This window comes from Cuculus canorus, chromosome 4 (assembly GCF_017976375.1).
Source record: "Cuculus canorus isolate bCucCan1 chromosome 4, bCucCan1.pri, whole genome shotgun sequence".
Classification (NCBI taxonomy): Eukaryota; Metazoa; Chordata; class Aves; order Cuculiformes; family Cuculidae; genus Cuculus; species Cuculus canorus.
This window is the reverse complement of record NC_071404.1, coordinates 35,335,520-35,358,006: the sequence shown is the minus strand read 5'-3', so window position 1 is coordinate 35,358,006 and position 22,487 is coordinate 35,335,520. Positions and strand designations below refer to the sequence as shown.

The following is a 22,487-nucleotide window of genomic DNA, read 5'->3' as shown; positions in this document are numbered from 1 at the left end:
AGACGTGTAAGTCTCATTCAAAGTTTTGTGCTCTAAACTAGGCTTTTAGGCTCTTGTTTATAAGTGGAAGTATGAAAGAGTTGTGTAACCTTAGGCATTGTGTCCGAGACTTTCAGTCAGATATTCCCAAATAGCTTACATGCATGGATTCTTTTCACGTTCAAGTCTGAGCTTTGAATGCCTAAAATTAGGCTCCTCCGTAACTCCTTTCAAGAAGTACTGAGTGTACAGCAGCAGTCAATGGAGATAAAGGGAAGTGCAAATCTACATCAGTTTTGAAACTCAAGCTGTGACTATTAGAAACAACATATGGCAGTAGGAACCAAATTTGGCTTCTTTAATATCTCTGTCTTTGACCATAACAGGAAGTTTTTAGAGGAACAGTACTTAACACTAAATGTCAGTGATTATCTGAAGCTATCAGAACCCAGGGAAAAAAATCTTAGTAGAAGAAAAGGGTTGTACTTTCGTTTTAACATTTACTTTTTGAATACATTAGGGAGCATGGGATTCAACAACAGAAAGAAAGACAAGTTCTTGCTGCTAATAAAATTAGTATTTTATTTTTACTGTTGATTACTCAGTTTTCATTTTCACATTTTTATGCGTGCTATGAAAGGTCATGCGGAGGAATTGAGCAGGATTATGCATGTACAGCTACCCCCATTGATATAATTTTTGGAAGTTGTATAAGCTAAATCCGCTCTTATTCCAGAATAAATGAGGATTTACATAGGTATAATTACAACAAGATAATTCTATCAGTAAATTAGTCTTTTAGACCAAAGCCCTGAGGTCAGTTCCCATCTTATCCCTGTTACACAGATGTTCCCCAAATTGTGTTCAGGGAGTGTGCCAAACTATATGCTGTATAACAAATCTACAGTGCAATGCTTCAATTAAGTGTTATACCGAAATTGAAATAAATACCATAATGTCAAGAAAAAAACCCACATGCCTCATGCAGAGGCTTTGCAGACCACACGTGGCATGTAGGATGCACTTTTGGCAGCCTGGCATTTTTGACTTCTTGTGGATTACACCTTCCTCAGTGAAACTACATGTGCGTGTGTTTTGAAGAGCTTCTCATAAAGCAGTGAAACACTTCTAAAGGCAGTATTGGTGATGACATGCTTAACTGCTTTCACATGTTTTAGTTCAAACTGCCCAAACCATTCACATGTGCTCTCAGAGGAGGGATGTTACATGTGTGCCTTGTTAGCATGCATACTAATAATTTACTCTCAACTTTCTTTACTGTCCTGTAAGCTCCCATCTTCTCTCTAGCTTTGATCTTTGATCGTAAAAGCTTAGGAATCACCCTTTAGAGAACAAGCTAAATTTAGCTATTCTGCCTGTTCCAAACACTGGGATACCCCATTCAAAGCTGCTGGAGGATGCAGGTTCCTTGGCCAGAGCTGCCCAGGATGCTCCCTCTGCTGGGTGGTTGGCACTTGGGCTTAGGCTTTGGGCTGTAAGCAAGGCTTTTAATTTGGGACTTTGAATGGAGGCTTTCATTGAATCCTTTGTGTGGTATGGGGTGAAGGCCAGCCTGGAAAACAAAACAAAGGCAAGCACCAAGTGAATGCAGAGCACATGCAGATCAGCCTTCACAAAACAACTGTCCTTTTGTTCCACTTCTTTCTTCACTGAAACAGGCAGCCATTCCCACTTTGCTTATTCCAGCAATCCTGTAGACCCTTGTATTTTCCTAGCCTTACAGCTGGAGGTGCTAAATTTATTTCTTACCATTTGGTTATTATTCCTGCTTCTGTTTAGTTCCTCTAATCATTAGATTCTCTTAACAAGTCTTCTTTCATCATTAACATCACATATGCTTCATCGCCTGCTTTAGCAATCAGAGAAAAATCATCTCTTTCCTCACATTTAACCTTTCCTGTGTTTTTTCTTAGTTACATTGTTTCTTCCCCCCCCCCCCCCCCCCCCCCCAGTCTTCTCCTGTTGTTAATTCAGTCTTTTTAGACTAGGTTTCTCTTTAAGTAGCCTCTACATCTGCTCTTTAAGACTGAAACTTGTAGCTACCAAACAGGTAGGAGGAACAGAGAGGTTTCAAGAAATGTTCTTAGAGCTACATGCCCCTCCATGGGTGCTTCCGAGGGCTGGTCTGCACAGAAAATCCAGTCTCTCAAAGGGAATGGCCAGGCAAGGAGAGAGGTGTGCACTCTCTGTTTCACTATATGTGAGGCAGTATTTACTGATGATCAGAAACGCTTTTAAGGCAGAGACACTTGTCAAACTCCAACTCTGACCCAGACACATTTTGCTCTTCTAAATAAGAGTTGTGCCCTTGGGCCTATAAGGTCTGGGTGAGTTAAAGCACTGCTTGTGGGGTAAGCTCGGTGAAAGAATGTGCCATTAACTTTAAGCCCTTTTTTCTTATGGTCTAAAATAAGGAATGACTTTTTATTTGTTGTTTTAGTGTGTGTTGAGAAAATATTACCTTGCTATGGTACAAAACATAGTCATTCAGAACTTGCATTTATATGTCCCCTATGCTTCAATCTCAGAATTTTGTTATATGTGATTTTCTCTTTGTGTCCAGTGGTTACTTGCCAGATTTGCTCAAGAAATTATCCCAAATCTCTCATCTTGCTAGCCTTTCGGTTTGGTTCAATGTAAGCTGAGATCAGCAGTAGCTCCTGAGATCATCTCGGGAACCTAGTCTTTATATCCTAATTTAGGTTTCTTTATACTGAATGAGAGGGCAAAGACACGACTATTTTTATGTGCTCTCATCTTTCAGAAAACTGGGTCATAGCGACACTTGGGGAGCACAAGGACTCTTCCACGCTCTAGTGCTTTATATGCTTGGTGAAGGTCCAGGAGAATAATCTTGTTGAGCTCAGTTTAAAACACAGAGGAGAAAAAAGAATGATCAGTTCTGTCCCTGGAGAGGGTTAACAGTGTTCTGTGCAGCACAGATCAATAGCAAATGTTTGGGCTTTAATAGCTGTATTAGAAATCTGAAGGAGGGAATGGATAATGAAATGGTAACCCTATCTGTCAGATCACAGTTGCTCAGATTCATTGAGGCTGCTGGGGAGGACTTCAGACGACACTGGCGACAGCTGAGCGAAACAGCTGAGCAGTTCTGCCAGATAGTGACATCAGCAGTGGCGTGTAAGGCAGTGCAGTGAGCACGGACAAAACAGTGCTCAAATACATTCGATTTCATGCTTTTTTAAGAGCGTGGTCTGCACGTTGCTGTAGTCAGTGGTGAACATCTTAGACAGGGGGGTAGTTATTAGAAGTCTAAATGTAAGACTGTAAATTAGGAGATATCTAAGAATAAGTCACGCAAGAGAAGTCTGCCTGTGAATTTGATAGTTTCATCCTTGTTTTGGATATTGTGTTTGGTTTTATGGCTCATGTACAGGGAGATTTTCAGATTTGTGAAATTTCCCTTAAAAGAGAAAAGAGCAGGTGATAGGGAGGTGTTACTGTGATAATAGTGGTATAAAGCGTGGTGTAGGTTTTGGTTTACTGCTTTCTGTAATAAAAATAGTGCTCAATAAAATTAAGAAGCAAAATCCATGTGAAGTGGACAGGAAGAAGCACATTTAATCTCGCGAGCTGTTTAAATGTGTGAACGCCTGCTTCCAGATACTGTCCTTTATTGGAGGTAATTTTTGATTCCTGTATTTGCTGACAGTCATAATAATTGAGAGAAAAAATGAAAATCTGCTAGTTCTTGAAGATCTCAAAGAACTGTTTCTGTCTAGAACAGGGGCATTTCCCTTTAAGATACACTAGTGGCAGTGGGTGCAGTTGGATTTCTAATGCTTCCTCTTAAATGATTGACCAGCATGAGAAAAGAGAGCAGATTTGGTGAGCTGCTGAATTGTTGTGTCAGGACATTTCGCAAGTTCTTATCCTCACGACTGATCTCCATGCAGGGAGACCATAGGACACAATTTTAAAGTATTTGGGTCCATTGTGGGAAATAGGGTACACTGCATCTACTGCACACAGGTAGAGCATAGGGGCAGGATATCCTACTATAGCTACTTGATGTATTATGGTGTAAGATATTTTGATTTCATAAGCATTAAAGTACATATTCTTAAGTCTACTCTGGCCATAGTGAAAATTCTGCTTTCTAGCATAGGGATAAAAAATGGTCTGTTAAACTCTCAACTGCTAAGTCTTCAGAGTGTCTGACCTTTTTCTTTTTAAAACCACTTCAGCACTATTTTAATTGATTCCATGCCTGGCCTTTTCATCAGTTCTCTCCTAGCCAGGAAAAACTGGGCTGTTAAAGGCTGCTGCAGTACCGTGGGACTTGTGTTCTGTGTTGCAGGTTCTTATTTTAACCTGAAGTTATCTGCCAGTCATCACTATTTATTTAAAAAGCTGTAACTACTGCAGTATCATCTTTGGGATAAAAGCCTTCCATGGTTACAGCAGTCAGTATAAATGAGAGAGGACTTACTCTGTTGTTGGGTTATAGTGCTAATCAGCCCTTCACCTTTCAAGAATTTTAGCTGCTGGCTAGACTGTATGTTTGCTGCAGCATCCCCAGACACACTGAAAATGTGTTCTGGCTAACTGAAGAGGAAAGTGAAGAACATGTGGCTAAGGCTGGTTGTTATGTTTCAGTAGCCATATTCAGTGCTTTCAGGAGTGTCTGCAATATTTTTCTCTGCATTTGTAAGATTTCCACCCTAAAAAAAAAATATAGGTTTACCATTGTTGGTTTTTTTCTCGTTTCACATCTGCTTACTGTCTTGCCATATCTCCTCTAGTGTCAGATTTTTTTATGCTTCTATCTTCCCTTGCATTTATTGTTTACTGCCAGAAAACAGGCAGGCTTTGGTTTTGAGGGGGTGGTGTGGTGATGTGGTCGATAGCAATGTAGCTTTAGCATTAATTTAATAATAACAAGTGTCTATGTGAAAAAAAAACCCAAAAACAAAACCCAAATCTCTCCTTTCTTCCCATCCTGTGGTCCTAGCTACAGAATCTGTTAGAGAATCCTTCTGTGCAGTTTAAAATATCACATACTTTCCAGTGAGCTGTAATTTAAAGAAACCTGTTTTAGTAGTTGAATTTGGAAGAGACAGTTGTTGGGTTGCTTTGTTTTTCCTGTTAAGAGTGATGCCTTCATTCAAATGTTGTTTACCGAGTTGTTGTATTAGTAAGTGTGGCACAAGGTTATGGTTCTGTCTTGCACTACATAACATTTAAAGTAGTTTGGTTTTCGTTTTTGTGACTTTTTTTAGGATATGATAAAGTGGAGATGCTTAAATAATGCATAACAAATGAAAAGACTTGGATGGTCAGAGATCCTTAATCATATCCACAGAGTGAGCTGGTTAAGTACCATGGGCAAAATCATGGTCTTTAGAGTCAAACCCAGGAATATTTGCTGGACAATGAGAGAGTTGGTTTGTTTTTTTTGAATCCGGTGGAATGAGGTCTGAAGGAGAGGAAGATTGTTTTCTGCAAATACATTGGGGTGTAAGCAGTAGGAGGGGGAAAAAAAAAGAAAGAGTATTTAAGCTCATAGACAAAATGATCACAAAACCAGATGGGCATTACCTGTTGGGATATTTAATACCCTAATCATGTTCCCTCTTGTGATTTCTTAAGTGATTTCTTAAAGAACCATGGGATTTGTTCAGGTAAGCCAAGTGGAACTTATTAGCATACTGCAAGTAAGTTGTTATTAGTAGAGCACTGATATGTCAAACTTGTTAGTATGAAGAGATTTCCTAAAGAAATAGAAGTGTAAATTTGTCTTTTTGATGTTCCTTAGTCTGGTTTCTTCTGGTGCCACAGGGTTGATGGTTGTGTTCCCAGTATGGTGTTGGATGCTTCCTGTTTTGTGAAGTTGGTTTTTGTAGACGTAATCATAAAGGTAGATGGCTGTAGTCTGCAGCTGCAGGCTCTAAATGCTGAGTGCTGATGGCTGATTTAGGCTCCGAAATTCAGGATCCGCTGAAACTGATACGGGCTAGTCTGAATTTTCTCATGCTTATGGTAATCCCTTGGCTTCTTTTGGCAGTGGTTTATTTTTTTAACTTTTTTTGTTCTATGCAGCACCCCACCCCACCCCACCCCCACCCCCCTTTGAGCCCTTCCTTTTCTCCTCTTGAGTTTCCCTCTGGTGATGGTGAAAGGGCTGTGGCAAAGGAGGGGGATCGCAGGCTCTGGCTCCAGAGGGCTCAGGGATGCATGCAGGCTAACGTGGAGTTTGACAAAGGCGGTTGTGTTCAACTCTGATACAATGTGTGTGCAAAGGCAGAGAACAGGATCTTTACTTCATCTGTTTTCTCAGGGTATGATGGAGGCTGATTGCAGGCTATGCTGTATTCTCTGCTGGTCTTTTTGGGTGCTCATGCACGCATGGGGTTGTACAGAGAGAAGTATATGGTGTATTCGTGCTGTACACTGTCAATAAGGCAGCTTTTCAGAACCAACTTCTATCGTGCTGGTGGGGAGATGTGGGGTGGCGGAGCAAAGTAGCTGCCTTGATTGGGAAGTGCATGTGGCATTTTGGCTAGGCTTTCCTCCTGTGAGGGGATGCCATATCATCACTGATGATGGCAGCACTGATTTATCCATCAACTTCAGCTCTTCTAAACATTCTCATTTACATTTTCTGTGCTGCTGGTCTCTGCGTTCACTTTTGCTCTCTGCCATGCATGAGGTATCGGGCACTTTTGCTGTTGTTAATACTGATTAAAGAGCTGCGTAACAGCACTGTGTGGTGATCAGTTTGCGTAAAGGCACATCAAGGTGTGTGTGCACATAAGATGTGTGTGCACCGTGGGTACACATTTGTGCTCAGTGCGTTCTAGGTGTGTGTAGGGTGTCACATGTGCAAGAGGAGTTACCTCAAAGAGCTTGAAGTTGTTATCAGTCTGTTCAGAGTAGTCAAGCTGGTCCTGAGTAAAAAACATGGGTTCCAGTGCTAGAGAAATTTGTTAGAGAGAAAAGATTTTAGTGTTATGATGTTACCTTTATCTTTCTTCTGCCAGTATTTTAACTTCAGTGATAGTGTGACAGCTGCTGCAGAAACTTATGTGTGTGTGAGAACATTGCTGCACGCGCAAGCCCAGCTTTGCATTGAATGTTGTCTGGTGTAAGGGAAAAGCAGATTGGAGCTCTCATTTTTGCTTTCAGTCCGTACCTGTTGTAATTCACTTTTAAGCCCACGGAATTTTTTTTTTTTTTTTTTTTTTTGTCTTGGAATGAGTTTTATTGCTGTAAAGTGACCGTGGGCTTAGCAGACAAACAATCAGAGTTTCTGCAGGATGATCCTGTGGGACCTAAACATTGCAAACGCCAGGTTGGATTCATTAGAAGCTTTGTGGCTGATACAGCAGCCCCAGGGAAGATAAAACTTTTGTAAAATTTAAGGAAGATTTCCTGGAATGAGGCCTTTCAGGGAACACAGAAATTGATGACTCTGTATAGCAAAAGCCCAGCTTTTAGTGTTGAGATCTTGGCTACTGTGTAGCTGCAGGTGTAGCAAAGCACCCAGCTTACCTTACAGGTGTAAATTAGCCTGTTTGTAATATGTCTTTGTTCCATAACAGTTGACATAGACCTGTAAACAAAAATTATGTTTGTTATTTGTGTAACCCAGCTATTTACTTGTCCTCTTGAAACATTTACACAGACTTATTTTAGGTTGGGTTTGACTCGTTCACTGCCAGGGTAGTTGTAACACTAGGGATTGCAGCTTAGGGAGGTGATGACGTTTGTGTTCAGTCCTAAACACCTGGTATTTTTATTTAGGGGAGAATCCAAGAGAACTGCCTATTCCAGCATAGCACAGGTTAGTCCTGAAGTGCTGTGTTTCAGGATTTTATGGATTATGTGCCTGCTATGCCTCAAACTATTTCAGAGTGCTTAGAATACAGAAACCTTTAAAGAATTGCCTCATGGCAGCACTCCATTTTTTTTGTTTGCTCCCCCCCTTCTGTTTTTGCATATTGATCTTATCATTTTGATGGCTGGATCATGACTAGAAATAGTTATTTTGCAGTAAAGACAAGTTGAAATTTCCTTCTCTTCGAAAAGAATTCGCAAACAATTAAAAATGTTTCTCCGAAACAGCAGCATCCGCCTTGCATCATACGGTACTCCTACCTCTTCTTCTGTGTTTTCCTGATGCTTTAGCTTAGCTTAACCTCACCAAGGGAAGGAAAACCTAGCACTGGGAGTGAGATCCTGACACAGTGACCTCATTCTGAGCATTACCTTCTTTGTCAGTGGCAGCAGAAGCTGAAGCAGCTCCGCTGGCTCTCGGCACTTGGAGCAGTTTGACATTTTCTGTCTGGCATGGTTTCGGGACTCACGTTGTTTTGAGCCCAGATGGTGAATGGGATCATGAAAAATGAGCTTGGAAGAACTTGTCCACTGCTTCTAATTTTTTGATATAACAGTTTACAGCAGCACAACTTTGATCCCATGTACAGCAGGGCTGCTTGGTACATGCAGGTCCACAGCATTCTTCAAGCTGACAAAGGGGAGTAAATCTTCCTTTTTAACCACTAGAGTAAAAACTGGTAAGTGTCATTTCAAACAGTGAATAATTTAAGAAAAATATTGCTCTGCATAAGCGTGTGCATGTATATTTGTGCATTTCTGCTTTTGTGTGTTAGGGGGTTATGTATTACATCAAGCAGATATAGGAGGGGTAAATTTTTTTTCTTGATTAGAGGGTTAAAGCTTTAACTTGTCTTTGCTAATGCATGTAAATAGCTCTTCTGTCCACTTAATGAGGAGGCTGGCTTGTTATCCTGTGTGGTGCAGCTGGGCACGGTTCCAGAAGCAGAGGCACTTCGTTTCAAAGACAAAGAAGCCAGTGCAGACGTAGGGAGAAACCTGGAACATTGCGCTGTGGATTTTTTCAGAGCGATGACTCATTTCAGTTCACAAAGGATTCTGGGCAGGGTAGTGAGAAGTCAGGTTGGCTGATCCATTCCTATGACTTCACTTTGCAGAGAGCCAGGGAGAAGAGGAGTGACACTGCAGAATCCTGAGGCACTGCAGTAGAGAGGTGCTTTGCGAAGACTGTGAGTGCCTTTGGAACAGGGGGTGGTGTCAGAACATGATTCTAGCCGTTCAGTGGAAATAGGGCAAAGGAAAGAGATGTTTTCAAAACACTGTGTGGGAGTTATGCTTGTAGTCAGTCCCCTTTAGATTCTCTACCTCTACCTCCCCTGTCATTTCTTAACCATTTATTTCTTGTACTTATGTGGGAATTGTGTGAAATAACGTTCCTTTCAGTGGAGCTGCATAGGTACTGCATTATTTTTTGTTTTCTGGACCCCCCTGTTTCCTTCGGTAAGATGTGGGTGTTCAGCATGTTACTGCCTAAAAGCATGCTTTGTTTTTCTTCTTTCAGATGCTGTGGCACTGACCTATGCTGCAGCCAGCCAGCTTCCACAGTGATATAAAGCCCCAATATGCACATAGTTGTTACATCATAGCTGCTCTGGATACTGTACTGGAGCATGGAACCGGACCCATAGGGGTTCAGGTAAGTCCCCTTTTTTTAAAATATTGTGTGCCAGGAATATAGACATGGATGTTTATTGAAAAATGCATTTGAAAAATATTTCTTTGAGAAAGCACATTCTAAAGCACACAATATATTAAAAAAAAAAGATAGTCCTACCCTCCTTCTCAGGATAAGCAGTGCCATCAATATCTCCTCAACTGAATCCTCTGGGAAAGTTCCGTGCTCCAGCAGAAGCTTTTTCTGATCGTAGTTGTAACACGTGCTGGGATATCACTTTGGAATGGGAGGCAGCTGGCCACAGGACATGAACAAAGAAAAAGAAATCTAACTCACAGGAAATACACAGGATGAACGCATATAAGACAGGTTTGCTGGCTGCGGGCAATTTAGCACCTGTTTCTGAAAGTTTGTGGCACTTGGTTAATGTGGAGATCGTGCTTTTAGCTGGATCTGAACAATTAAGATCAGTTTACATGGTTGAAGTTAATAACAGGCAAGAGAGCAGAACCATGTTCAAGAGGCAAATGTTTGTCATATGGTTGGTCATTATTAAGGTTGGCGTGTTTTTTTCAGGCTGGTTAGAGTTGGAGTGGCCACATTGCCAGGTCACATTCTTAAAGTGTTCATGACCTGTGTATGCCAGGGAAGGTATGTTTTGGTGTGCGTACATTTCAGAGGTGGGAAAGGACCTTGATGGTGAGCGAATGTGTGTTAGAGCATTTGCTGACCCTTTGTTTAAGATGCTCTTAAACAGGAATAAATGGAGGAATCTTTATTTAATTTTTCTTATCAGTCCTCTGATATGTGTAACTGTCTAGTAAAAACAACCTACAGCTTTGTTCATTAAATACTCAAAAAATGTGGTTTTTGAAGGAGGATTTAGCTTTGTCTGAGAACAGTAAAAGCAACATAGCTTCTAATTTTTTTTATTTCAGATTTTGCCAGTAAAATATGTTCTTTTCTATGTTAATGTGCTACTGCAGATCCAAGGTATTTCAGAGTAATCTAGGTAATACTACAGAAATCTGCATAGTCTTCCTGTTCCCTCCTGTTGTTTAATCAGATGGAAATGTTATCTGGCTTAAAATGGCGTTTCTTTATCATTATTGTGAATTCACATAAGAAGCGTTTTGTTTGCTACATCTGTGTAAGTATTCTATAATAAGCGTGATTCAGTCGCTTTAGGATTTGGGGAAAAAAGGGTAATGTGCAACCCAGGCGGCTTATAACCTCTTCAGCATCTGTCCCATCTTTAAGTAAATCTGAAAATGAGCATTTTCTAGAAGAGCTATTTTATTTATGGTGTGCTTGAAAAAAAGTGATGATATTCTGGACTGAAGGCCCTTCTTTGTGGCCATTACCAGTACTTTTGGTTTTGTTAGCTACCTTTTGTTTGAAAAGGACTTTCTTTAGTTCTTCCCAGAGTGAAAACATAGGTAAGGGTTGACCAGAGCAGGCTGTTGGTAAGAAATTTTTTTTGATTTCATGATGTACTGCAGAATTGCTGTACTCTAATTTGATATTCTTTGATTAATAATGTAGTTCTATAAGCAGCAAAAGTAGCGAAGTCAGATATCCCTTGTCAAGTGGGTTTTTTTACTGGATTCTCTCCTGTCTAGTGGGAAGTGGCTATACCTGAAACTCTGCTCAGATAAACCATTCATAACAAGCACCCGTAGAATCTCTGTACAGTCTAGAGAGACCTGACCTCTCTGGCACATGCATGTACACAGGCTGTGATTGTGCAAGCCTTTTTTCCTGTGGAAACCAGGCAAAAAGTAATTTTTGAAGTTTATCTTGATCCGTAGGGAACACAAGGTTAAAAAGGTGTTGAGAAGCTGGATGGAGAAGAGTAACTGGGCTTTGGCTTCCTTTATTTCACAGAATGCAAGGTATAACCAGAGGATCTCTTCTCCATTTCAGGGAAATAGTATGATAAATTCTAATAAAATATGGCTTTGCATTTAATTTCCTTAATTTCTTAATTTTCCTTAATTTACCTTCAGAATGACTGTACTGAATTGGTTCCATTTATGAGCCAAGAGGTGATATTTCAAACAATTTTCATGCAAACTTCATGAGACGGCGAGTTTGATGTCCAGGTCACTTCTTTCCAGCAGCAGAATCACCAATAAAAATTCTGTCGTCAGTATGTAGTTGCTAGTTTAATTGCTGGTACATGGTGCAGAATTTCTCCCAAGGTGGTGTTACACAGTCTTTCACAGAGCAGAGACAGCAGATACAATGTCACAGAAAGGAGTCAGTATGGTGTGGGTTCAGGATGTGTGAGCATTTTGATTCCCAGCTCTGTTACGGACCATCACTTCCTCGTCTGTATGTTACGGGTAGTTATGGTTACCCAGTTGTTCGGTATGTTTTGAAATCCACTGAAGAAATGTTCTATGTAAGAGCTAAGTGCTTATTTTATGCGCTACGTAATCTTTTGTTCAAAGTAACATTTTTTCCCCCTCTATATGGTAGCACTGTAAATCCCCGAGGCATAAATGAGGATGAGTCTCATTCATTGCTTATCATGTATGTAGATATTTTTGGAAATTAAGTGCTACTTAAAACACAAAATATAGGAAACTTTTTTTAAAAAAAAATTCTTTAGAGAAAAGTTTGGAAAGACACTGCAGAGACAGAGCTAAAACTGTGTATCTATATAGTATTTAAACAAAACATGCAGTCAGCTGGCGAAAACTGCTTTCTGAGCTCCGGCTTTCATTTAATTTAGAACATAAACATATGAAAGTCAAGGGCAGTAATTTGATTTCAAAAGAAAGCTGCTCAAGACAAGCATCAGTCAGAGCTAACAGGAGCCATATGCTAGATGTTTTGTGTAAGTGATGTGGTCTTCCAAAAATAAAAAAGAAGAAAAGCTTATTTGATTTTTTTTTTCGTAAACAGGTCTTCCCTAAAGAAGTTGTTCTAAACCTTCTGTTCAACAGGCTAAACAGTATTTATGTGCATAATTAATGTTAATATGTTAAATCATAAACATGAGCTATTTTCTGTTGTTGTGCATTAAGGAAGTTTGTTCACTTAACTATATCCACAGAGTGCTTGTAATCTCCCAGAGCTACAGGACAGTTAGGGAGACTCTCATTTGCCAAGTTTTATCCTGAGTTGAGGGGGTTTTGGCTTTCTGTAACTAGATCTACTGAAAATGTTACAGATGCGTGCTAGCTTTTTCAGATCAAGAGCCAGTAATTATCTCCAGCAGACAGTTGAGGGACAACAAGCAATGGAGGTAATTCTGGCAAAAACAGAGGTGAAAGAGGAGCTCTCTTGTCATAATGAAGAAGTTTGAAAAGCACTCGGTGGCGAAGAATACGGCTTAACTGGTTATAGCCCCTTATAAAACAGAAAGAAAGGCGCACACATAAACCAATATTTGTTGGCCACTTCTGTTGCATTTAAAACCATTGACATTATGATTTTATGGACAATTACAGTCTTCATTATGGTTAATTAAATGGTTGTTAAGCTCGCGAATATTTGCAAGCAAGGATGTATGTTACCCGGGCATACTAACTACAACATGTTTTGCTAGAGACTGTGTTAACATTAAGGAACTGTTACTGTATATATGTTTTCAGTGGAAACTCTTGTCTTATTCCTCTTGACAAGAGCACCTGTCAATGGTCAAATGTGCAGACTGAATTTTTCTGCACGCTAACCTAGAAAAGCAGTTCCATGCTGGAGGCCTGCTTTGGAAAGAAAGATTGTGCAAAGTGCAAGGTTACTAAAATCCAGGTAAAATTCATTATTCCTTAACTTGTACTTAGCCAGTTTTAAGTTAACAGGTCCCGACTGAGAGTGATCCCAGAAGTGAATCTCTGCAGGCTCTCGGCAGTCAGGAGCTCTCAGGGGTGAGCAGATTCATTGGTTTGAGTTCTTATGCGAGCATCCCTCTGGGAGCAGCTGGGAAGACTGCAGAGCAAACCTGCAAAAATTAGCAGCAGATAAATTAGGCAGATACTCTTACCGCAGTGATTTGGTTTAAGAAATTGCTAGATCTCTTTGGTGTTCCAGATGAAACAATTCATGAAGTTACTGCCCTTCACCTGGAAGCCCTTAAAGCTACCCAGGGAGCCCATTTCAGTCCCCAGTGAACCAGATAAAGTTAAACTTCAGCTGAGGGTAATGTATGCCAATCCGTTTGACATTGCACTGAACTGAACTTAGTGCTCACAAGAACTCCCATGACAGATAATCCCTGTGTGAAGGACAGTAATTTCTTAAATTGCTTAGCTAAATCTGCATAATTCTTATCATAATTCTGATGCTTTTTAGGCATGAAACTAATCAGTAAAGAAAGTGATCCTCTACACAAAGTGTGTGGTAGCTGTTGATCAAATTTGGTAAACTTATGTGTCTGGCTGATTACAAAGATTCATCTATGAACAAGTTTAAGCTGATAGCAGGTATAATTAGTAGTAAATAATTCTTTATATTTAGTTATGGTTAACTTTCTCCACTCTCAAATGATGAGGGGACAAATGGTGTTGGCTCCCGAATCATGTGAAAGCGTATCTCTGACATTTCCCTGTAAGCTGCTTACGATCTTCTTGTTTGCCATTGTCTGTAAAGCATGCGTGGCAGGAACTCTTCAGGTGTATGTGGATAAATATTATCCAGAAAAGGTTATATTTTATAGTCATCATTTGGTGGTCAGATAAAAATGAGAGGAATCTCGGGGCGTGCTGTGTTGAAGCTGGAGAAATGCTGCTGTGTTGGGATTGCAGCATTGATCTGGTAAGGCCTGTTTCAGTGGAAGCGATCAGGTGGCAGCATAGCACAAATGTGTATTTTAAATCCTTGTGTCTTGGGTAATGCGTATCACTGTTGTACAACAGATTGTACAGCTGGTGTATTGAAAAATATTGCTTGTAAGTCTCACTGAAGCAGTTATGCAATTTGCTACTCCCACCAATTCTTTTTTTGTTTTTCCCAAAGTGCTGAATATAACGGAAGATTTAAATGAATTTTGATAATCAGTTTTAGAAGCTGCTGTTCCTGTTTTTTATAAATAATAGGAATATAGAATTAATAGGGCAAATATTAGATCCTCTGAATTGTGGAAGAAACTTTGAATATGAATTAATTTCCAGTGATTTGATTCCTGATTTAGTCACAAGGTATTGCTCCATGACAGCAGAAATAGGGTGATTTTCCTGAGATTTCAAAGCCTTTTAGGTAAAACTTAATCCCTGGCTATAGACGAAGCTGTGGCCAGAAAAGGATTTGTAGTCAAAGCACCCCTTATTCTGCCTGTTATTCTTTCTTATACCTTTTTCAGTGGCAAAGGAAATCTTTCAGCCTGCTGCTTCCCTCAATTTGAGATCATTGGGGAACTGTTACAGTTCAAGAGGAGGTACAGAGCAGAATCTGAAAGCATTTCTGTGTTTCTATCAAGTAGGTTAAAATGCACGTGTATGTGTATTTGTGAAGTCATGTTAGTATTATGAAATTGTAATTTCTCCTATAACTTGCATCTTGAAGAATTTTCAGTGGTTTAAGTACGGGTTAATGAATTCTTTTTAAATACAAAATGACAAAAGTTACAGCAAAGTTAATTTTCAGGCTATCCTGGAACTGTTAAACCATCACTTTTTTGTCTGTACGAAGACATTTGACATGTAGATCCAAGAGAGATTTATTCAGAGTATCAGACTTCAGGCCTCTATAAAGTGTGTTGTGCTTTATCAGCTGAGTGAAAATGTTATTCATTAAATTAACAACATTTTTTTCTGGTCTTTGTTACTTTGAAGAAAGTATTTTCTATCAGGTGGAAATGGTGGGTGATCCATACCGCTCGCCTTTGAAAGTGGAGTGAAATCTCCCCTTTTGTGTCCAGAGAACTAAATGCAGCTATTTTGTTTGTGCAGTTACCTGGGAGGATGTTCAAGCATGCGGTTTTGCAACCATAAGTGCTAATTTGTAGGCATTTTTCTGAATCTGTCTACTGCACCCTTTGAGAAACTATGTCTGTATAGTATATATCTCCCATTTTCCAGAGGTCACTATGTTGTAAATTTTAAAATAAGCTGTTGAATGGTTCTGTGTTGCAACATTTTTACCCCATTGTAGTATAAAGACTACAGACCTGTGCCCATCTTCTTCGGTTTTATCTCTACATCCTTATTATATGAACCTCTTTTTAAACAAAATACTTCATTGCACATCTGTTGTCTTTTTACAGGTGATGTATCACCCATCAACATGTCTCCCATCAGTCAGTCACAATTTATTCCACTTGGAGAAATCCTTTGCCTGGCCATCTCAGCAATGAACTCTGCCCGAAAACAAGTCACACAAGAAGCACTAATGGAGCACCTAACAACCTGCTTCCCAGGTACGTGTATGTTAATAAATCTTTGATCAGATAGGCACATGTCTGTAAAAGGGCGGTTAAAGAAGTCCTAGTCCCTACCCAAAAGGTTGCTTATCTTTTTGGCTTCCTTAAGAGAAGGAGTTTCAGTTTTGGGTGGTCTGTTTTTCTTCCCTCTTCTGAATGGCAATATTGATTAATACTGAGATGCTACACAAAGGTAAATGGAGGCTTTAGGGTTCTGACCCCGTAATCTTTTCTTTATTCTTAAACATAAAGAGAGAATTGAGTTCTCTTTGACAAACCATTATTGTGGAGATGCATTTTGCAGGGTTAATTCCTGACTTCACGTGAATATGAAATGTTACTTGGAAAGTACTAAACAGTAAACCATATTTGCATGTTTCTTTTTTCAGACTGATACCAGAATAAGCTTGTTTGTGATTTTGCTCGCAGAATAGCTGCCTTTATCATCATACTCAAGAGAGTTTAGGGATTCTTCAGTAGTTATAAAGAACAAAGCATGTGTCATAACCAGAGCAAACTTATTTCACTTTATGGCTTTCCAGCTAGTCATAAGCTAACTCATAAGAGTTTTATTGACATCACTCAACTAGTTCAAGTATCAGTTCAAGTGTCATTGTCCAGTCTCCCTAGGGATAACCTCATGGTGGTCTCCGTGTAGGTCATTCTCTTCTAAAGAGTAGGTTTCCTACGTGGTGCATGTCTTCCTTCATCTAAGACAGGCTCTCAAAACTGGTATGGCTTGATGCAAGTAGTAGATGACAATGATGTCACCTCTTCCCAAAGCAGGCACATCTAAACTGAAAGGATATTGTCAACCTGGTTTCTGTGAAGTTTCAGAGTCTTCTTGGATGCAGTTCTAGCTTTTGCTTCTGTACTGCCCTTGCCTGAAAATCTTTGAATACTTTGGTTGGTTAGTTGTTGTTTTGGGTTTTTGTGTTTTGTTTTTCTTTCACACAAAAACTCTCTCTGCGACTGAAGGTTTGGGGAGCCACTTGGCATGTTCATAAGTGCTGGTGTTCAGAAGATACCTGTGTTTTCATGTCTTCAATTCTTTTGCTTGCCTTTTAGAGTAAGAGTTACGTAAAGCCTGGGAGGTTACGTGGCTTTTGCTGTAGCTGGTCTTAGGTTGGTGCAAAAATAATTGCTGTTTTTAACCATCAACTTTAAAGCAGTGTATCTCAGCTTAGAGTAAAATTTATTAATTGAAATAAGAATTATTAGAACCTATGCATTTTTGCTAACAAGAAACAAGTCTATTCTGGTAGCATAGAACTCTGGAGTTCTGGAACGGATGAATTGAAGGCATTTTGAGCTTCTACTGGGTTGCTGAAAGCTTTCTCTTGCAGGAAGTTGTCAAGGTGCTTGAAAATGTAATTGATGGGAAAGAGGTCTGGTGAGTAAGCTGAGTGAGATAGAGTTTCATAGCCGAGTTTGTGCAGCTTCTGCAGAATCATTTGTGAGACATAAGGCCAGGTTCTGTCATAGAGAATAACTGGTCCTAGTCAGCTGACCGGTGTTGGATGTAAATGTTGCAGTTCTTGGTGCATTTTGTTGATTTCCTGGCAATACTTTTCTGCTCTGATGGTTTGGGGAAGTGTTTTGGTGCTTCATCTCAGTCCAGCCGCTGAGTGGAACACCGTCAGTTTCTTAATAGAAACCACTTTTCATCGCATGTCACAATGTGGTCCATGGAATGGATCATGTCTGTTGGCAAAGCAGAGCAGACTTTGTAATGGCAACTTTTTTTATTGTCAGTCAGCGCATGCGGCACCCACTTGTCGAGCTTGTTTGATTTTCCAGTTTGGTGCGAATGTCAAACTACTGTTGAATGGTCAACGTTTAGTTCTTCTGCAGCCTCCCGAGTTGTTTTGCAGGGATCTGCTTCACTAATGGCCCTCAATTGGTGGTTGTCTTATCACAGAAGGACGTCTGCAACCCTCCTCATCTTCAACACTCTTGTTTCTGTTACAAACTTTTGGGAACTAGTGTCAAACTGTACATTCATTGACAGTCCCTTGGCCCAGTGCTTGGTTGATATTGCTAGCAGTTTCTGTCGATTTACATTCTCTTTTGAGCTTATACAACAAAATCTAATGAAATTTGCTTTTTTTCCATCTATAATTCAAGAGTGTAATATAAAAAACAATAGACAGTGAATCCAAAACCATTAGCATAAATACGTAGAGTGAACTTTTTGCTTTAAAATGGTATACTACGTCACCACAGTTCAGTTAAATAAAACTTTAATCCAAAGTAAGCATCGCAGTTTACAACAACAGAATCAGAATTATTTTTGCACCAATCTAATACTAAGTTCTGAGATGTTAAAATGTAATTCTGGATTGAGGGTTATGTTTGAAATAAACAGTTCTGTATGACATTTAATAATTGCACTTTGGAAAAAAGTACTGCAAGTATATTTTGTAAATACTGGCTCTCTGTCTCAATTTGTGATTTTATTTATCAGGGATTTTTTCCAGTATGCTTGGCTGATTTTGGAAGTAGTGGTAAGAGTTGAAAGGGATAAATGCAAAGAAGGCAAATCACAGTTATAATTCCAGTTTAACTACATTTGATTATTTTTTTCCAAGTCATGTTTTCTATATATGTACTAGAGGTTTCCCATAGATTTGCAAGTATTTTTCCAATAATTCTATCAATGTTTTTATATAAACATTATTGCATAGTGGAAATGGTAATTTAATGGTGGCATCCCTTTGATTACCTGGGACCGTGATTATGACTGACTTGGTGTATTGTGCTATTCTTGCTAGATGGAACCATGCATCAAAAATAATTCAACAGGTTGGCTTATTTTGTAGACTCTGCTCTGAAGAAGCCTGAGGCGAGTTAGTGCACAGTCTCTTGCTACCTCTTTTTTTTCCACTAGCAATGAACATGTGCACTTCTTAAGTCTGAGATTAAAAGAAGGGGAGCCTTGTTTTTCCAAACTCACTTCCCAAATGGTAAAGAAAGTTATTGGGGGGTGGAATCCACACTTCGTTGTCCAATTTTTTTCCTCTCTAGAGATATGCCTTTCTTTCCCAGCTGTGACATGCTTAACCTAGCAAACATCCGTGTTCTCTCAGTGCGTGAGGATTATCCAAAAATTCTGTCCTTTCCAGTAAACAGAACCTCCTCTTGTGCTGAGTGTTATGTGGTGCTTCCGCCCAAAATTTCTCATAAATCGCCTATAGCTTTTTAGGCCCTTATGTTCACTGTGGCTATTTTCAAGTATCAAATGTCTTCCCATATTCTGATAGTTCATTTTACCTAATTACGTTCTGATGCTCTGAGAGAGAGGAAAGAAAGCCTTACCAGTGCAGATGTATCTGTCGCTGTCATATAACCTCTGTAGCCCACTCTGTAGCAGCCCCTGTCTGCCTGTGTTGTTTGTGTTTTAATGAAGAGATGATTCACTGCATTTCGTGGCGTATATAAATTTCCTAAGACCCCAGACACTGTTCTCAAACTGCTTAAGAATAATAAACCTTTCTTCTCAGTGCAGGATCTTACAATTGCAGTCTAGCCCTCTAGTTTGCTGAGCCATTGTGCAGGCATAAATCTGGGCCATGGCTCTATCTGAAATAAGGTATGCTAATTATTTATAACATCACATAGCAACCACTCCACGTCCTTAACTAGTATTTCATGAGCCAATCAGAGTATTTCTTTTATCCCTTGTTAAGCCTTAGCATCAGCTCAGGAGAAAATCATTTTAGCAGATTTAACACCATTTAAATACTACAGATGTATTTTTCATGAATTTATTTTATTGAAAAAGTTTGTAATAATAATGCACATCTTATTTGTGGCATTTGTTATTTGTCAGATTTTTTTAAAAAGAAAGAGGACTCCTGCTGTATGCACTCCCTTTATTCCAACTTACAATTAAACAATGAGATGTTTGTACAGACCTACTTTTAATTTATTGACCATGGTTTAAATCCCGTACACTAAATGTAAATCTTTGAAATCCAGTATAAGGAGCTAAGAATGTAACCTCTGTTCCTGTGTTTGGCAGCCACAGTCTCTTATCTGTATGAACCTGGCTGAAGAAAACATCAAGCCTTAGTCTATGCTACCTTTAGTAAGGATTTTTTTTCTTTTTATTTTTTTTTTCCAATTTTGTCCACCTACTTATTGAAGTCATTTTAAGGTGTTCAGAATTTCATTCTAGAAAATAGATGTGTGTGTTGAACTATGTTGCTTTCCAAGCAAACTGTTTTCTGAAAGCTGGCAAATTCCTCTGACATTCACCTTCATAACTGTTCGCTCCTTAAATATGTGAAATGTACGTGTAGCACTTATTTTAAGTGTCTTGCATTAACTGAGTTCACTCTAGGTCAGTATTCTTTGTGAGCCGCAAACAAGACATAATCTTCTGTCTGGAAGCTCAGTGGATGGCGTAGTAGACTCTCTTGAGATGCAGAAAATGCACATGTCTGATGATTCAGTGTCCAGACAGTTTCTGTTTTTGAATTATTTAAGCACTACATAATCTTAAATAACACCACTGCTGTCATGCAGTATTTTATATGCTAGAGTCTCTAAACTACTGGTTTTCTTTCCTATTTAATAAAGGAAGGGAGACCATAAGGAGGCTTCTGAATGTAGTAGGGTAGGCTACGTATAGAGACATAGTGCAGGCAGGCTGCTGTAAAGACAAAGATCTTAGGAAAGCCAGGAAATCTCTTTAAAATAGCAACATTGGGAGCCAGAGCAGTGTCATTGGTCCTGGCCACCGTGCGGGAAAGCCCAGTTCAAATTTGAGTCTGTTTCTGCTTTTTAAATACTTGAAAGAGATGTGAACAAAACCCTCAGCTAGCATTAGCTGGCAATGCTGAGTTCCAAAGATCTGCATCTGCCATCGTCACTGCTGGCTTAGTGAATCACTTCTAAGTTCTATATGCTTGGTATAATAAAAGTGATAGTCTCCAGCTCCATCGAGAAGGCTGACACGATTAACTTCACAGCATCATTGACTGCCCAGGCACGTTAATTTTTTTTCCTTTTCTTGATGTTTGTCTAAATGTTCTGTTTCCGCAGCAGTTAGTCCATTAATGTAACTACTGTGCATCCAGTGTTTAGGAACTCATTTACCCAATACATTGTAATCATTATGGTTTACTGGATGAAAAATACATACTTATTTTTGACATGTATTTGCAAAGCATTTTTGCCTAAGTTAGTGTAAAACATCAGAAGATTCATTTCAACCTCTTTCCCCAACTTTTCTGTAAACTCCCAGGAGAATGTTTTCCTTGCTTTTATTTTTGTTCCAATGTTTTTGAAACAGTATGTTAAAAAAAGTCTTTAGTAAAATCAGAATGATGGACCAAGTTCCCACAAAGGTAGGTGCGTGTCGAGGTATTTACATATAAGCTCCTGGAAAACAATGGATCAGTCAGATTTATGTAGAGGCAGGATTGGCTGGTGCACAGCAAGTGCATCTCAGTTGAACCAACATTGGACCCTGCAGTGCATTTTCAGCACGGGATGGAGAAGCACATGAGCTTGAGTTTGGGGTCATCCACTTCTTGTGGGGATTTGAGGCATAATGTGAAAAGGGTGGTGTTGTGCAAGCAGGTACAGCAGCTCTTCCACAGTAAAGAAGGGGTTGGATGATGACCACTGGTTGTTACGGGAATTGAAATCACTCTTTGTGTTCCTGTGCTTTACTGAAGGCTCATGCAGAAGGCAGCCTGATGTCTGCTCTTCAGTTGCCTCACTATCTGTAGGAAGCTCAGCATATTGTTTCCTTCAGTCCAGAGAGATTCGGGACTCTGGGCTATGGAAGGGTAGTCCTTTATTCCCCCAGCGCTCTGGATTTCAGCTTTTCCCATCTACTGCTGTTTCTGGCATGTTTACTCATCCAGAAATTCTGGAGGATGTTTGTTACTCTCTAGGATTATCACGTAAATTGTGGACACCCACATGAAAAGGGAGAAAACGCACGTTCCCAATTTTCCGTTTCACTTGCTCATTTTTTTCAAATTTTCTGTCTCATTTATTCTTTCAAATTATATCCTTTCTTCACCCCTTTTACTTCCTGCGTCTGGATGAACCCCAGTCTTTTAGCTCTGTGGACTATGCATGAACTATATTTACTTCCCCCATGTGCTTTTCCCTGACACCCTCTCTGATATAGCATGGGCATATTAGTGAAAGTAGTTACTCCTAACACTTTGCCTTTTCCAGTGTAAGATTTTTAGTTATAGGTATTACTGCATCTGAGCAGTGTGGTTATGTCTGTAGGTTGAAACACCATTCAAAGCCAAATATAAGAATACTTGCTATGTTGCCTGCAACCATGTAGCAAGAAAGAGGCTGGGTGAAGGAATTAGTACAGAGTCTCTATTTCTTGTTCCTAATCTTTTGGTGGGGTGTTGATTATAGTGCCAGACCCCTTGCTGTTGTCTTCACGTTTGGTGACAGAAGGAAATCAGTGAGCTTGCAGCCTTCAGCCTTTGTGTGAGAGAAGAGTTGGTGACCAAACAGTATGCACTACCAGTGATATTGTGTTTGTGGCAGGTACACCTGGTTGAGATTTTTTGTGAAAAGCATATACTGTGTTGAAATGTTTTTGCATGCATAAATCAATGGAATTTCCATTCTTAAAGG

General features: G+C 39.6%; 1 protein-coding gene across 5 annotated transcripts in view; it reads left to right on the top strand.

Annotated features, from left to right (window-relative positions):
* STOX2 (storkhead box 2) overlaps positions 1–22,487 on the top strand; it is a 127,475-nt gene that overhangs the window by 89,381 nt on the left and 15,607 nt on the right. For 3 of the 5 annotated variants that reach the window (XM_054064954.1, XM_054064952.1, XM_054064950.1), the window contains exon 2: positions 15,708–15,860. In XM_054064954.1, the coding sequence (XP_053920929.1) occupies positions 15,728–15,860 (133 nt within the window). In that variant the 5' untranslated portion in view covers positions 15,708–15,727. Of the gene's footprint in view, positions 1–8,940; positions 9,051–14,804; positions 14,921–15,707; positions 15,861–22,487 lie in introns of those variants that run through there. The other 2 variants (XM_054064955.1, XM_054064951.1) reach the window with 2 other exon arrangements.